The sequence below is a fragment of the Monodon monoceros genome, unplaced genomic scaffold (assembly GCF_005190385.1).
Source record: "Monodon monoceros isolate NGI ecotype Baffin Bay Population unplaced genomic scaffold, NGI_Narwhal_1 Super_Scaffold_10, whole genome shotgun sequence".
In the NCBI taxonomy this organism is placed as follows: domain Eukaryota; kingdom Metazoa; phylum Chordata; class Mammalia; order Artiodactyla; family Monodontidae; genus Monodon; species Monodon monoceros.
The window spans coordinates 48075795-48091558 of record NW_021703766.1 but is presented as its reverse complement, the minus strand read 5'-3'; the positions used below and the strand labels follow the sequence as shown (position 1 = coordinate 48091558).

The following is a 15764-nucleotide window of genomic DNA, read 5'->3' as shown; positions in this document are numbered from 1 at the left end:
ATCAGTTATGAAAACTGGGCAAAGGTTATATAAATAGGCAATTCACCCACCACTGATATATTAACATCTATTCAACATCTCCATAATGAGACACTGTGTTTGGTTTATCAAATTGGGAAAATTTCAAGAAAATTATTATCCCTAGTTTTGATACACTAAGACTGGAAGCATAACTTCATTGGAGGACAAGGCTGTAACATCTAAAACTAAACAATCCTAGGCAACCACTTTAAATGATTCCATTATTTAGTAACGTGGAAAGCTACCCATGATATATAAAGTGAGAGAAAAATGTTCCAAAATATGCCAATTTCGTGGGGAGAAAAATATTTTTAATACATATTTACTCTCATAGAGGATCGAGAAGTAAATGGGCCAAGATATTAATGATGATTGTTTCTGGGTGCTAGGATTACAGACGACTTTAATTTCGTCCTTTTTTCTTACATTTTTCCTTTTTTTTTCTTACTTTTCTCCTGTGTTTTCTTAACATTGACCATGCACTATTTTGGAATTTTATACATATATATGTAAATATGTAATATAATACAATATGTATACATATATAATACATATGATTTTTATATGTAAGTTATGTACTTAATATATATAAAATAATAATTATATATAGTTTACACCAAAGCATCAGTAATGCTTTGTATCCCCTGTAAGGGATTGTGGATTTGTTTGAGAATATTGTCAGATTTCCTACAATGTGAACATGTTAGTAGTGAGTGGTAGCTTTTAAAAAATAAGTTTATTCACTTATGACTGCATACATTGCTGCGTGCGGGCTTTCTCTAGTTTTGGTGAGCAGGGGATACTCTTCCTTGTGGTGCATAGGCTTCTCATTGGTGTGGCTTCTCTTCTTGCAGGGCACGGGATGTAGGTGTGTGGGTGTCAGTAGTTGTGGCACGCGGGCTCAGTAGTTGCGGCTCACGGGCTCTAGAGCGCAGGACCAGTAATCGTGGCGCACGCGCTTAGTTGTAAGCGCAGCATGTAAGAGCTTTCGGGAGCAAGGCTTGAACCTGTGTTCCTTTTGTTGGCATGCGTATTCTTAACCACTGCGCCACCAGGGAAGTCCCTGAATTTTCTTCTTCTAAGGAAAGAAAAGTGTAGCGGCAACCCAAAGCTGAGCGCTGCAACCTTGAGCGCCCCCTGCCCTCCGCCACGCGTCTGGCAAAGCTCCAGGCGGACGCTTATTTCCATCACCGTCTGGACTCAAAGACAGCGCGCCGCAGAGGGTTCTGGGAAGTGTAGTCCGGGCCCTCCCTAGTCGCCCACTTCCGCTTCCGGTCGGCGCACCACTGCCTTGGTTTCTTGTGCGAAAGGGACGTGAGTGTTCTTGGAGTTCTTTGTTCCGGCCGCAGGCACAGGGGCCAGATCTCAAGGATCTGAGGGGGGAAGGGCGGCGAATGGCGGAGGGTCGGAACCAGGGAATTTCAACGAGCTCGGCTTGGCGAAGGAAGGGTTTGAGGAAGCGGGTCGCCGAGCGTCCCGGGGTGTGGGGGGATGGGGGGCGGGGCCCGGGCCGGCAGCCCTTGGTACCCCTCAGGCTCGGAAGGAGCATTTTGAGGCCGGCAGCTCCGACTCTGAGACGGGCATCTCCCGTTTGGGAGACTCCAATCCAGGCAGTCGCGGATTCATGGTATCTTGAATTCTTTCACGGTAGCCACCCACCCACTTCTGTACTAATTTCAGAGATTTCTGTCTGTGAAGGCATTTCTGTAAAGAGCTGCTGGAGTTGAATCTTCATGTTCTGTATGTGTTCCTTGGAGAATTTTAAAGCACTGTGCAAGTTGTGAAAGATTCTTTTGCTGATGTATTGTTGCTGCGTCTGGTTTTTGTCGCGTCTGAGGTACACAGAGGTTGAATTCCGCTCTAAATGTCACAAACTGATATAGAGACCAAACTAGTGGTTACCAGTGGGGAGAGGGGCAAGATTGGGGTAGGGGATTAAGAGGTACAAACTGTTGTGTATAAAATAAGCTACAAGGATTTATTACACAACAAAGGGAATATAGCCAACATTTTATAATAACTATAAATGGAGTATAACCTTCAAAAATTGTGAATCACTAAATTGTACACCTGTAACATATAATATTGTACATCAACTATACTTCAATAAAAAAATCCTTCCCCCTCCCCCCAAAATTTAAATGTCACATAGCATGTGGGAGTCACAGCTCTGAATTCAATTCGAGACTGTGTCCTGATTCTTTTTGTCTCCTGGGAGCTACAGTGAGTGCAGGCTTGCAGACAAGGCACAAAGCAGGACTGGCATGGGCCCTTCTCTCTGAGTCCTGTAGGGAGGGTGGTCCCTTTCCAGGACACCTGAAGGAAGTAATAGGAGTAGATTACAGGAAGGGTAGGTTAAAGGGAGGAGTAGATTACATCCAGCTGGTGCTCAGAGATGTTTCCCTGTGGTGTGTTGGGAATTATGATAACATCATGTTATCTCATGGCTCATTTATTTTCTTGCTCTCTTCCAACTGTTCCTTTGCCAGAGAGAACTGCATCAAAGAGGAAGGAATAATCCCAGGTCTCTTGCCATTGGAGCTCCAGGTGAGTAGGACTTTGGTCTCTTGTTGTTGTTTTATGTCAATGCTTGCTGTCTTCCCAGATGGAGACCTGTTTTTCCGACCTCATTATTTATCCCATGGTTTTGACACATGTCCCGTTCAGGCCCCTCAGGCTTACCCCCTTCCTTCAGAAATGGGTTTCTTCTAAGGTTGGGGAATTTCCTGGTGTCTTATTCGTATGTTCTCTCCTTGGCCTCTAGTAGTGGTTCATTTGATCAGTAGATCGCTCAGGCTTACACTGTTTCAAGGATGTGCTACGTGTAGGAAAGAGGTAATAACAGTAACTAATGGTATGCATTAATTAAGTGCTTATTATATAACAGTTATTATGTTGAGGGCTTTCACTGCTGTATCCCTGGTCCCTGGAACAGTGTGTGGCATATAGTAGCCTGTCAATAAATATTTGAATGAGTAAATTAATTTTTCTATTTACTATTTATTTATTTATTTGGCTGCACCGTGGTCTTAGTTGTGGCATGTGGGATCTAGTTCCCTGACCAGGGATCGAACCCAGGCCCCCCCTGCATTGGGAGTGCGGAGTCTTAGCCACTGGATCACCAGGGAAGTCCCTGAGTAAATTAATACATATTTAATTTGCTCAGCAACTGCAGAAGTTAGATAATATTAGTCCCATGTTACAGATAAGAATACTGAGGCTTAGAAAGGTTAAGGAACCTAACAAGTGTCACTTGGCCAGGAGATGTTATCTCCAGAAGTCAGGGCCTTTGTCCTTGCACTTCCCCCTGTACTCTTCTCATGCCGGATCTTTACACAACTGACTTATTTTCATGCGGGTCTTAGAGACCTTCCATGACCACCTGATTTAATGTTTCCCCTCCCAAACCTGCCTCCAATGTTTTGTCTGAGAGAACTTACATTCTGGGGGGTAAACAAGAATCTGTCACTTGTGTTTCCTTTTCTTCATTGCCCTTTTTGTAATCACTGATCACCTTTGTAGATTTGTTTACCCACCAGAAGGCATAAGAACAAGTACCTTGCCCGTCTTATTTACTGCTGCATCCCCAGTGTTTGTTGTAGCATCCAAGATGTAGTTAGGCACTGAACGTATATTTGTTAAATGAAGGGATGCTTGTATTCCGAGGTTAGTGCCTGGGGATGAATGAATAACAGCAATGATAATAGTTTATAGAGGATTTTCTATGTGCCAAGAACTGGGCTATGAGCTTCATTCAAGTAGGTAGGCATGTATACGTGTATGAGAAAGAATTAATTCTTTCCACTCTGCAAGTAAGGACTATTATCTTCATTTAACAGAAGAAAGAACAGACTCAGAGGTTTGTCACTCTTCTAGTGTTAGTACAGCTACCAAGTGGCTGAGCCAGAATTTGAAGCCAAACCATTGCACAGCTCCCAATATTGAGAGACAAGAGCTGTAACTTCCAAAACCTGGCTCCTCCTTTTGCTGTCTAGGTTAAAACAACATAATTTCCCCATTTTCCTCAAGCTTCAACCCAGACTCACATTTGAGTTCTCCTCCTTTTCATCCCCGTACATAATCTTATTCATCATAATTTTATTCATCTGTTATTTCTACCTTTGCAGTATCTATTATTCCCGTTATCTCTTCATCCCACTGCCTTTGTCACCAATTATTTCTGTCATCCTCTTTCTCCCTGCAGTGTGAGCACCACATGGTCAGGGACGGTATCTTTCTTTATATCCCACGAGCTGTCACATGGTAGAATTTCAGTCAATGTGTGCTGTCTTCCCAGCTGGAATGTCAGCTTGAGTGCAGAATCCTTTCCTGCCCTGATCACCATTGTGTCCCGACACACCCCACATGGTCCTTAGCATGTAATTTACTAAGTGAACGATCTGGGGAACAAAAGCCATTCTGCTCTATAACTGGTATCAGCAGACCCAGGATCCAGGTAGCAGCAGGCTGAGTTCAGGCAAGTCCCAGTCTCCATTTAAATATTTATTGAGGGCTGGGGGAGGGATGGATTGGGAGTTTGGGGTTAGTAGATGCAAACTATTATCTATAGAATGGATGGACAACAAGGTCCTACTGTATAGCACAGGGAACTATATTCAATGTCCTGGGATAAACCATAATAGAAAAGAGTATAAAAAAGAATGTATATATGTGTATAACTGAGTCACTTTGCTATACAGCAGAAATTCACACAACATTGTAAATCAACTATACTTCAATAATAAAAAAAACTTTTTTTAATAAATATTTATTGAGCACCTACATTGTGCCAGGAGCAGACTGAAATCCCAGCCCTCAGAGAGCTCACGTTCTAGTGGGCGCAGAAAGACAGTAAACAAGAAAAACAGGTGGAAGTTTAGATGATAAGTTTCATGGAGAAAAACGAAGCAGGAAAAGGGCTTTGGGAGTGCTGGCGGAAGGACTGGCAGCTCTAAGTGGGATAACCAGGGGTGCTGTCACCGAGAAGGTGGTGCCTGAGTAGGGACCCAAAGGAGGTAGGGGGCCTGTGGACATCTGGGGAAAGGGAATGGCAGTGAAGGCCCTGAGGTGGGCATACGACTGGTCTATTTGAAAACCAGTACGAAGGCCAGAGAGGCTGATGAGAATGAGAAAGAGGAAGGATAAGTAGGAAATGGGGTCTTGGGAGGCCTCATAGTGTAAGGTCGTTTGGCCATTGAAAGGACAAAGGTTTTGAGTCAAGTGAAGGTTTTGGCCACAGAAGTGACATGACTTTATATTTTTAAAACTTCATTGTTTTATTTTAAGAAATTACCACCTCCACCCCAACCTTCAGCAACCACCATCCTGATCTGTCAGCAGTGTCAGCATGAAGGCAGGACCCTCCACCAGACAAAATATTATTACTCTCTGAAAGCTCAAACCATGGTTAGCATTTTTTTAAATTTATTTATTTTATTTTTGCCTGCGTTGGGTCTTTGTTGCTGTACGTGGGCTTTTCTCTAGTTGCGGCGAGCGGGGGCTACTCTTCGTTGCAGTGCGTGGGTTTCTCATTGCGGTGGCTTCTCTTGCTGCAGAGCACGGGCTCTAAGCATGTGGGCTTCAGTAGTTGTGGCTCGCGGGCTCTAGAGCGCAGGCTCAGCAGTTGTGGCGCACGGGCTTAGTTGCTCTGCGGCATGTGGGATCTTCCCGGACCAGGGCTCGAACCCGTGTTCACTGCATTGGCAGGCGGATTCTTAACCACTGCGCCACCATGGAAGCCCTGGTTAGCATTTTTTAACAATCAAGTATTTTTTAATTAAAAAAAAAAGAGAGAGAGACCACTGTGGCTGCTTTGTAGGAAATAGACTTGCAGGCAGGACTGGAATAGAATCAGAGAGACCAGTTAGGAGGCTACTGGAGTATTTCAGGCAGAGAAGATGGTGGTTTGGGTGGTGACAGCAAGAAGAATTGGTCTGAGTCTGGCTATAATTTGAAGGTTCTTGCTGCTGATTGGATGTGGAGTATGAAAAAGAGAGAAATCAAGGATTGCTCCAGAATATATCGCCTGCTTATTTGAAAGGGATTTGAAAGGGGAGGGGGACCTCTAGAGGCAAATCTGGAATTTGGTTTGGGGGCATGTTTGAGACAGCTTTTAGACACCCGAGTGGAGCCGTCAAGTTGGCATTGAGTCATCAGCATATGGATGCACTTTGAAGTCATGAAGTCGAATGTGTTCACCAAGAGAGTGATGAGACGAGATAGAGAAGAACTTCCTGGACTGAATCTTGAGGCAGCCCTAACTCTTGGAGGTCAGGGACATGAGGAGGAACCACAAGGAAATTCTGTACAAACTAGAAGCCCCTGGAAACCTTGGAAATCAGCAAAGAGTATCTTAGCACGTGCTGCTTCAAGGGTGGTCCCTGGAGCAGCTGTATCAGCATCACCTGGAAACTTGTTAGAAATACAGATTCCTGGGCTCCACTGCAGAGCTCTTGCATCAGAATCTTTGGAGGTGGCATCCAGCAGTCTGTTTTAGCAATCTCTTGTGGTGATTTTTAAAAACTCTAAAGTTTGCAAAGCACAGTCCTGGAGGATCCTAAAGAGTTGAGTTTGAAAGGCATTGTTGTGGAGGACTTGTTACAGACCTGGCCTCTGCCTTCCTTTGCCCTTTATCCTCCATACAGGAGGTCATCAGGTGAACCAGTCTTCCACATTTGCTTTGGAGAGAGCGATCCTAGTGCAGGGCAGGGCACACATGGTGTGAGACAGGCTGTGTGAAGGTCCAGGACAGGTGGTTAGAGGAAAGGTGGACACCTGAGCTCCTGAAGCGCCACAATCCAGGGAGCATCTTAGAGTGGACATCCCAAGCAGGTGTAGCTGTCTGAATTTGCTCTGTGGCTTGGATCTAAGGGAAAAACAGGTAAGGGAAGGCGGAATCTCCCGGTCAGTGTCTTTGCATTACTTACTCACTAGCTCCAGGCTGATTTCAAGAGTTCTGTTCTTCTGGGTGCATCACAGCCTGTTGATGGGATCTGCTAAGTGCATCCGAGGGGCCACACCTGTCCAAGATAGTGAAGATAAATAAAGGAAGAAGACTGGAGTCCATCAGTGATTTAGAGATGTTAACAAGGCAGGCTGTGTGAAAGGTGCTAAAAGAGCATTTTTTTTTTTTTTTTTTTTCCGGTGCGGGCCTCTCACTGTTGTGGCCTCTCCCGTTGTGGAGCACAGGCTCCGGACGCGCAGGCTCAGCGGCCACGGCCCACGGGCCCAGCTGCTCCGGGGCACGAACCCGTGTCCCCTGCATCTGCAGGTGGACTCTCAACCACTGTGCCACCAGGGAAGCCCTAAGCCAGCATTGTAAACATAGTGTGGCTGGGTCCCAGAGTGGTTCATCCTATCTGGTGCTGGCAGGAGAAGGCTTCATTAGAAAAGGAGTTCTTGAACTCGAGTCCATGGTGTAATGCAGCAGGTCCATGAACTTGAGTGGGAAAAAAATGTATACTGGTCAAACTGAAAATCAGCATTTCCTTCCATTATGAATGTAGGCAGCAAACCGCAATAGTATTAGCAGAACCTGTGACTCTGTTATCCATGTAAATCATAGATATTCTTTTTTTAATTATTAATTTATTTGTTTTTGGCTGCGTTGGGTCTTTGTGGCTACACATGGGCTTTCTCTTTCTCTAGTTGCGGCAAGTGTGGGCTGCTCTTCGTTGCGGTGAACGGGCTTCTCATTGCGGTGGCTTCTCTTGTTGTGGAGCACAGGCTCTGGGCACGTGGGCTTCAGTAGTTGTGGCACGTGGGCTCAGTAGTTGTGGCTCGCAGACTTTAGAGCGCAGGCTTAGTTGTGGTACATGGGCTTAGTTGCTCCGCAGCATGTGGGATCTTCCTGGACCAGGGATCAAACCCATGTCCCCTGCATTGACAGGAAGATTCTTAACCACTGCGCCACCAGGGAAGTCCCATAAATCATAGATATTCTTTTTTTTTTTTTTTTTCCATAGATATTCTTATAATACAGTTGGTGTAGATGTTTCAAAATATTGCTTCTGCTCATTACTATTTTGAAATTACAGTAGTTGATTCATTCTTGATAATTAATAATGAAGCACACACTTGATGTTTTAATATTTTTGAAGGTTGTCTTTAAGTGTAATTAGCTTTTAAAATCATCCTGTGTTTTATTTTATGCATTTAAAACATTATTCTGAACAGAAGTCCATAAATATCACCCACTGTCAAAGGAGGTCATGGAACAGGAGAGGTTACAAACTCTGATTTAGAAGACATTTGCTCACCCATATCCTGATTTTTATTTTTATTTTTAAAAATTTATTTTATTGAAGAATAGTTGATTTACAGTGTTGTGTTAATTCCTGCTGTACAGCAAAGCAATTCAGTTACACATTCATATACACTCTTTTTCATATTCTTTTCTTTTTTTACTATTTATTTATTTATTTATTTGGTTGTGCCGGGTCTTAGTTGCGGCAGGCGGGCTCCTTAGTTGCGGCACGTGGGCTCCTTAGTTGCGACACTCAGGCTCCTTAATTGTGGCATGAGAACTCTTAGTTGCAACATGCATGTGGGATCTAGTTCCCTGGCCAGGGATCAAACCCGGGCCCCCTACATTGGGAGCACAGAGCCTTAACCACTGTGCCACTAGGGAAGTCCCTCACATTCTTTTTCATTATGGTTTATCACAGGATATAGGTCCTGTGATATACAGTATGACCTTGTTGTTTATCCATCCTATATGTAACAGTTTGCATCTGCTAATCCCAAACTCCCACTCCATCCCTCCCCGCCCCCTCCACCAGCAACCACAAATCTGTTCTCTATGTCTGTGAGTCTGTTTCTGTTTCGTAGATAAGTTCATTTGTGTTGTATTTTAGATTCCACATATAAGTGATATCATACGGTATTTGTCTTTCTCTGTCTGACTTATTTCACTTAGTATGGTAATCTGTAGGTCCGTCGATGTTGCTGCAACTGGCATTATTTCATTCTTTTTTTATGGCTGAGTAGCATTCCATTGTCATATCCTGATTTTTAGAATCCTTGAGGACAGGGATGTGGATTTTTTATTTTTGCAATCCCCAGACTGTTGCGTTAGTGAAGCTTTTACACTCCAGGTTTTACTTCACAGGGCACAGATCCTGTATGTTTGTGGGATCTGTATCCTTCTGTAAGGCCCTGTGTCTCGCTGCAAGATTCCTGCTGCTGGGCCCTCCCTGCAGACACTCCTCTGACTGTACAGCCATCTGTGACATTCATGGCTCTCTGGACTGTGAGTTGCCCCAGAGCAGGGACTGTGCATATAGCCGTTCAGGACATATCCTCTGAATGAATGGCATCCAGAGGGTGTGAACTTTGGGGCCAGAAGAAAGAACTCAGATAAAGTCAAGTTTCTTCTTGAGCCCACAGGTCTCTGGAACATGGAAACCAAGAAGCAGGCTCTGGAGAGTGGAGGTGGAGGTAGGTACTTGGGAGCCCAGGTATCCATCTGAAGCTCCTCCTCAGAGCTTGGACAGTCTCAAGAATGAAGAACCACTGGATCTTCTGCTTCTCCAGTTTAGGAAGATCAGAGAATAAATAAAACTGCTGGGCTTCGCTGGTGGCGCAGTGGTTGAGAGTCTGCCTGCTAGTGCAGGGGACACAGGTTTGAGCCCTGGTCTGGGAGGATCCCACACGCCACGGAGCAACTGGGCCCATGAGCCACAACCACTGAGCCTGCGCATCTGGAACCTGTGCTCCGCAACAAGAGAGGCCGCGATAGTGAGAGGCCCGCGCACTGCGATGAAGAGTGGCTCCCACTTGCCGCAACTAGAGAAAGCCCTCGCACAGAAACAAAGACACAACACAGCAAAAAAAAAAAAAAAAAAAAGATTAATTAATAAACTCCTACCCCCAACAGCTTTAAAAAATAAATAAATAAATAAATAAAAAATCTGGTTTAAAAATAAAAAAATAAAAATAAATAAAATAAAACTGCTGATGCTCCAGAAACCTAGGAGGGGTGACCATGGAGACTTTTTCCTCCTCAAGGCGGGAGGAAAGAGTTGAGAGCTTATGAAGGGTGGGGGAGAATCTAAGTCGGGTGTGGAGAGAGGAAATATGAGGTGGATGAAGAGCTGCGTCCAGTGAAAAGAAACCAGTCTGTAAGGGGCCAGACATTCCTGAGGTCCAGGTGGGTAGTCAGAGCGCCCAGGCAGGCCCCACCTTTCTTAATGCTTCTCTCTTCTCCTGCAGCTCTGCGGTCTCAAGCCTCAGCCCTTTCCCAAGATGGGGAAGACAAAACCAAGTTTCAGGTGGGTCGAGTTCCCTTTTCTCTCCGGAAATAACAACGTAAGGCATCAAAGAGTAAACATACGTCCCTCCCTTGGTAAAAGGAAAAAGGGGGAAAAAACATATTAGGTGAGCACAGTACATTACTCAGTGCATTTATGCCCAAAATAGCTGTGTGAGAGAGGTGGTATGATTCTGCTTTAGAGATGAAGAAATGAGTGGTGAATCCTGGATTTGAGCCCAGGTCTGTAGGACTCTGTAATGTGCCTGTTTGCTCTACATGCGGCCTGTCAATAATGGTTTCATCTCAGGGCCCTGAGCCCACATTATGTAGAGAGGTGACTCCAAATAATGAATCCTCCTTTTCTGCCCAGGTTTTTCTCCTCAGTGGGACATTTCTTCTTATTCATTTCCAGATGTTGTATTCTCCACGTAATACACGCTACCAAAACTTATACCATGAACAAAGTTAAAAGACAGCATATTGGGTGAAAAAAGCTTCATGCACAACAAAATTTTAATATCCTTATTTTAAAAACAGGAGCTGGGAATAAAGACCTGAGCCTTCATGTTCAGGAAGGGAGAAAAGAGGAAAAACAAATGACCAATAATCATATGAAAAGATGATCAGCCTCTAGTAATCAAAGTGATGCAGATTGAAACAAGATGTGATTCTTTTCCTAGCAGATGACCAAAGATTTGAAAGATCGGTGTTCACTGTTAGCTAACATATGGAGAAATGGGTACATCCACACAACTGCAGGGGCATTTCAGCCCTTGTAGAAGTTCTGCAAACCTCTGCTCCAGTATTTCCCACTCCAAGAATTCTAAGTCAGAGCAAGTGTTCAAAGAATGATCATCACAGCATTGTTTATAACAGTGAAAAAGAAAAAGATGGTGGCGTGGACTCCATGTCCATCCATTGGATTGGTGTTGGATCAATGGATTATTGTGGTTTTATTCGTCCTCTCGTCTCGACCCTGTGCTGCTATCAAGTGAGATAAAGTGGGTGAAAATATTAGGACATGGAAATATGTGTGTGCACGCTCTCTCTCATTATATGTACACGTGTATATTGTAACTTATCTTTAAATTGGGGGAAAAGAAGTCAAAGTGAATGCAGAATTTTAAGTACTTTTTTCCATACATGATATTATTTTATAAAGCTTTCTCTAATGAAAAGAGATTATAGAAAAAAGTTTGCAGGAATGCCCTGGCGGTCCAGTGGTTAGGACTTGGTGCTTTCACTGCCGTGGCCCCGGGTTCAATCCCTGGTCAGGGAACTAAGAGGGTTTGGAGCAAGAAGACCACAACTTAATGACTGGCACAAAAGCTTCCAACGTGGCTCTTCTTCCAGGGGTCATTTGTGTAGATGGTGAATGTGGCATGTGCTTGAAGTTTTAGGAAACCGTGACCTTCAAGGACGTGGCTGTGGTCTTCACCGAGGGAGAGCTGGCGCTGTTGGACTCCACCCAGATAAACCTGTACCAAGACGTGATGCTGGAGAACTTCAGGAACCTGGTCTCTGTGGGTGAGGACGGCGACCTCCCTGTAAGTAAGCATCAAACCACTGGTCCTGTTTTCTCAAGTGGTCAGCTTCAAACCAGATAGAATATTCCAGTTGGAACACAAAGGGAAACTTTGGCCACCAGAGAGAAATCTCCTAAGAGATGCACGTGCAGGTGGGAACCTGCAGTTCATGAGTTTTAGCAGATAACTGTGAGCCGGTGGTCCCCTGTAAGGTGCTGGTGAGGAAGCCCTTGTCAACGCTGCGCCCCCTGCCCTGTGGGCATCTGATGCAGTTGGCAAGCCTACCCTGACCTCCTCACACGTTTAGGCTCTCATTCTCTCCTCATATTTCTCAGAGTGAGATTGAGAAAATTCACACATTACCAAGGCCTTGGTCCCTTGGTTGCCTCTAGAGCGAAACCAATGTTTTGGACAAACTAGTGTTAAAGGAACCAAATTAGGATCTGGTTGGTGGTCAGTGCAATACAAGTGTCTGCTGATTTGCTTCCGTGCTGATCAATATCTAACCTAATTTCAATTTCTCAGAGCCCCATATACAGACATGCATTACCTCAGTTTAGTTTATGAGATAGTTGCTATCATTGCCCCCCTTTTACAGAGGAAACAACTGAGGCACAGAGTGGGTAAGTAACTTGTCCAGGGCCACCCAGCTTGTCAGAGGAACTAGGATTTGAACCTTCCCAATCTGGCTGTAGACCCTGTGCTTGCAATAACCAGGTGACACTAAGTACCACTATGTCCATAGATTATAAACAGGGCCCCTTGGGCTAAATCTGCAGGATGCAACCCCATTGGTGAGTCCTGAAATCAAGTGACCATGTCATAACTAGCAGTTTTTGAAAAGCAAAATAGATTAATGGACTAGAACACAAAAGGATTTATCAGAGTACATTGCACCTGGTAAGGTAAATCTCAGCTGATAAAACTATTTTAGTTTATGGTATGTGTCTACGTGTAGGTACTGGGTCACAGTGTAAATGCTTTTCTTACTATGGGTACAGTCAAAACTGGTGGAAAACTGCTGCTTTAAACCTGTTTCCCTTTTCTCTGACACCACCTTATGAACCAGAGTCACTGTCAGTAAAATGACTCAGAAAATTACCTTGAACCAGAAGCAGTGTCCAGACGATTTTAACCGTGGTTTTTGTGACATTTTGAAGCCTATTTTTGGGTGCCAAGGGTGTGACCATCCTCTTCTGCCTCAAACCCCTGTTTCTTATGTCCCTTTAGTACAATCTTGCTTCCCTGGGTGCCAGGCCATTGACAGTTTCATGCTGCCAATTCTCATAGCCATGGCTGTTTGAGATTCTGCAGTAACCTCAAAGGGGAGAAGTTAAGGAATTGGATGGCAGGATCTTGGTGGACTTTGTCTCTTCATGAAGCCAGGGAACCTCGGGAAAGATAAAAAGGATGTCTCATATTTCACAATGTTATCCCCGTTTCAATCCCCACTGCAGCTGTAGGCCCACCCTGTACAGTTGTGAAGGTTGTACACAAACATACATGATAGTTCTATCCCATATAACAGTGATGTAAGGGAAGGGACATCGTTAGGGGATAGGACTTGTTACTTGTTTCTGCAACCTTTTACAGGATCCTGGAAGGTCCCTGATCGTTTGTGCCTCTCACCATGTCCAGAACTCCATTATTATGCATATTACATGAATCATATGGGAGCATTCCCCATGCCTTCTGTAGCAAAATGATTAAAGGCTTTTTATCAACTACTCTTATAACCGAGAGGTGAATTTCTTCCTTTATAAACTATTTCCAAGATTTCTTTTGATTTCCCTGCAATACCTGGTTTTTAATTAGCAGCTCACCGATTAGAATTACTGGGTTTCTAATTGTTTCCTATATGACTAGGAGCCAGTGGCAACTTCTCATACCATCCTACTTCATTTCCTCAAAGCCTTTGGATAGATGATCTACTTGTTCACTTAGCCAAATTCTCTTTCTCCTCATGGGAGACAGGATTAAAAACAACATTTCGAACCTTCAGGAAAAAGGGTTGAGTTACCTCTCACCAGAAGTGCTCTACTTTTGGCAGATTTGGAAACGAAGGATCAGTGAATTGAGTGTGAGTCAGAATTATGTCATGAATCTTCAAGGAGATTGTCCCCAATATTTAGAAGGAGATGTTTCCCTCTGTGAAGAGTGGGCAGAAGTGTCTGAAAATGAAAGGTATGTAATAAATGCCATTAATTTAGAAAACCAAGACATCACAGCTCGGAAAGGCCTGGCACAGGTCCTTACCCCAGAATCTTGGAAGGAAGCCAACGTAATGATTGAGCCTGAGAATTCTCAGGGAAAGTATACAAGAGAGTTCATATGGAAGAGAAATTGGATGGATGTGCTCAGTGTGATGGCAGCTTCTTTCAGACCTCACGTGATTGTAATGATTTCCAAGAATGTAAAGGAGAGGAACCTTACAGATACACCGGCTGTGGGAAACATTTGGTTATGAAGTCAGCAGTCAAACACAGTCACGTGGTCTATGCAGTGCGGCAACCTTTCAGGTGTAATAACTATAGAATAGGTTTCATAGATGATGCAAATGCTCATGTTCATCACAGCGCTCACACAGGAGAAAAATCTTGTAAATATGACCAGTGTGGAAAGGACTTTAGTCAGAGCTCAGGACTTACTGTTCACTATAACACCCACTCAGGGGAGAAAACTTGTGAGGGTCAGGAGTGGGCTAAGGGCTGCAAACAGAGCTCAGACCTTCCCAGGAATCAGAAAGGCCCCTTGGGAGACAAACCCTATAAAGGCATTGAATGTGGCAAAGCGCAGTTCTTTTCTTCACAACCATCACCGAGTCCACACGGGGGAGATGCCCTACACGTGTGACGTGTGTGGGAAGGGGTTCGGATTCAGGTCGCTTCTGTGTATCCACCAGGGAGTCCACACAGGGAAAAGGCCCTATATATGCACAGAGTGTGGGAAGGGCTTCGGTCAGAGCTCCAGACTTCTTGTCCATCAGAGGGTCCACACTGGAGAGAAAGTACAAATGCAGCAAGTGCAGCAAATCCTTCGGCTCCAGCTCCGTCCTCCAAGTCCACTGGAGGCTGCACGTGGGAGAGAAGCCTTATAGGTGCGGCAAGTGTGGAAAGGGCTTCAGCCAAATCACACACCTGCACATTCACCAGAGGTCCACACGGGGAAGAAACCCTACAAATGCGACGTGTGCAGGAAGGCTTTCTCCTACAGCTCGTCTCTGCACCCTCACCGGAGGGTTCACACGGGAGAAAAGCCTTACATGTGCCAAGTGTGCGGTAAGGACTTCAGTTACAGCTCCTATTTTCACTTACATCAGAGAGATCACACCCGAGAGAAACCGCATAAATGTGATGAGTGTGGGAGTGGCTTCATTCGGAACTCCGATCTTCACGTTCATCTCAGAGTCCGCACAGGAGAGAGGCTCTGTAAGTGTAAAGAATGCGGGAAGGGCTTCGGTCGTAACTCTTAATCCTCTTGCCCGTCAGACGGCACATAGGGATGAGATGGACTATGCATGTCCTGAGCCTGGCAAGGCCCAGGAAATACGTAGCTCAGACCTTCGTACTCAGCCAAGTCTGCACAAGAGGACAGAAACATTATAAAGGTAGTCAGTCTGGGTTCAATCAGGAAAACAGAAGCCACTTATGTGTTCCAGATGACAGAGGCTTACTCAGCCATTGGGAGGGCCGGGGGGAGCAAAGGACAGGGACACGACCACCCGTGATGTCAGCTGGCCGCACTGAAGCACGTGGTTCTTAAGGGCACTCCAGGAAACCACCGTGGGTCTCAACACCTTCCTTGAACCTCTCATCAGCCGTCATCTGCTGTCGTGGCAAAGAAAGTGATTCTTTTTTTTTTTTTTTAGGTTTTGAAGCTTTGTTTATTTATTTATTTATTGAATTTAGAAAGTGGTTCTTTTTTTTTTTTAGGTTTTGAAGCTTTATTTATTTATTTATTTATTT

General features: G+C 44.6%; 1 protein-coding gene across 1 annotated transcript; it reads left to right on the top strand.

Moving 5' to 3' along the window:
- The first annotated feature begins 2060 nt into the window (after positions 1-2060).
- ZNF285 (zinc finger protein 285) lies at positions 2061-15668 on the top strand. Its single transcript, XM_029241692.1, is given in 9 exon segments — positions 2061-2568; positions 9409-9459; positions 10234-10292; positions 11668-11820; positions 13850-14113; positions 14116-14588; positions 14590-14805; positions 14807-14952; positions 14955-15668. Coding segments are annotated over 6 exon segments (1470 nt in total). The 5' UTR covers positions 2061-2568; positions 9409-9459; positions 10234-10292; positions 11668-11766; the 3' UTR covers positions 15272-15668.
- Positions 15669-15764: the final 96 nt, after the last annotated feature.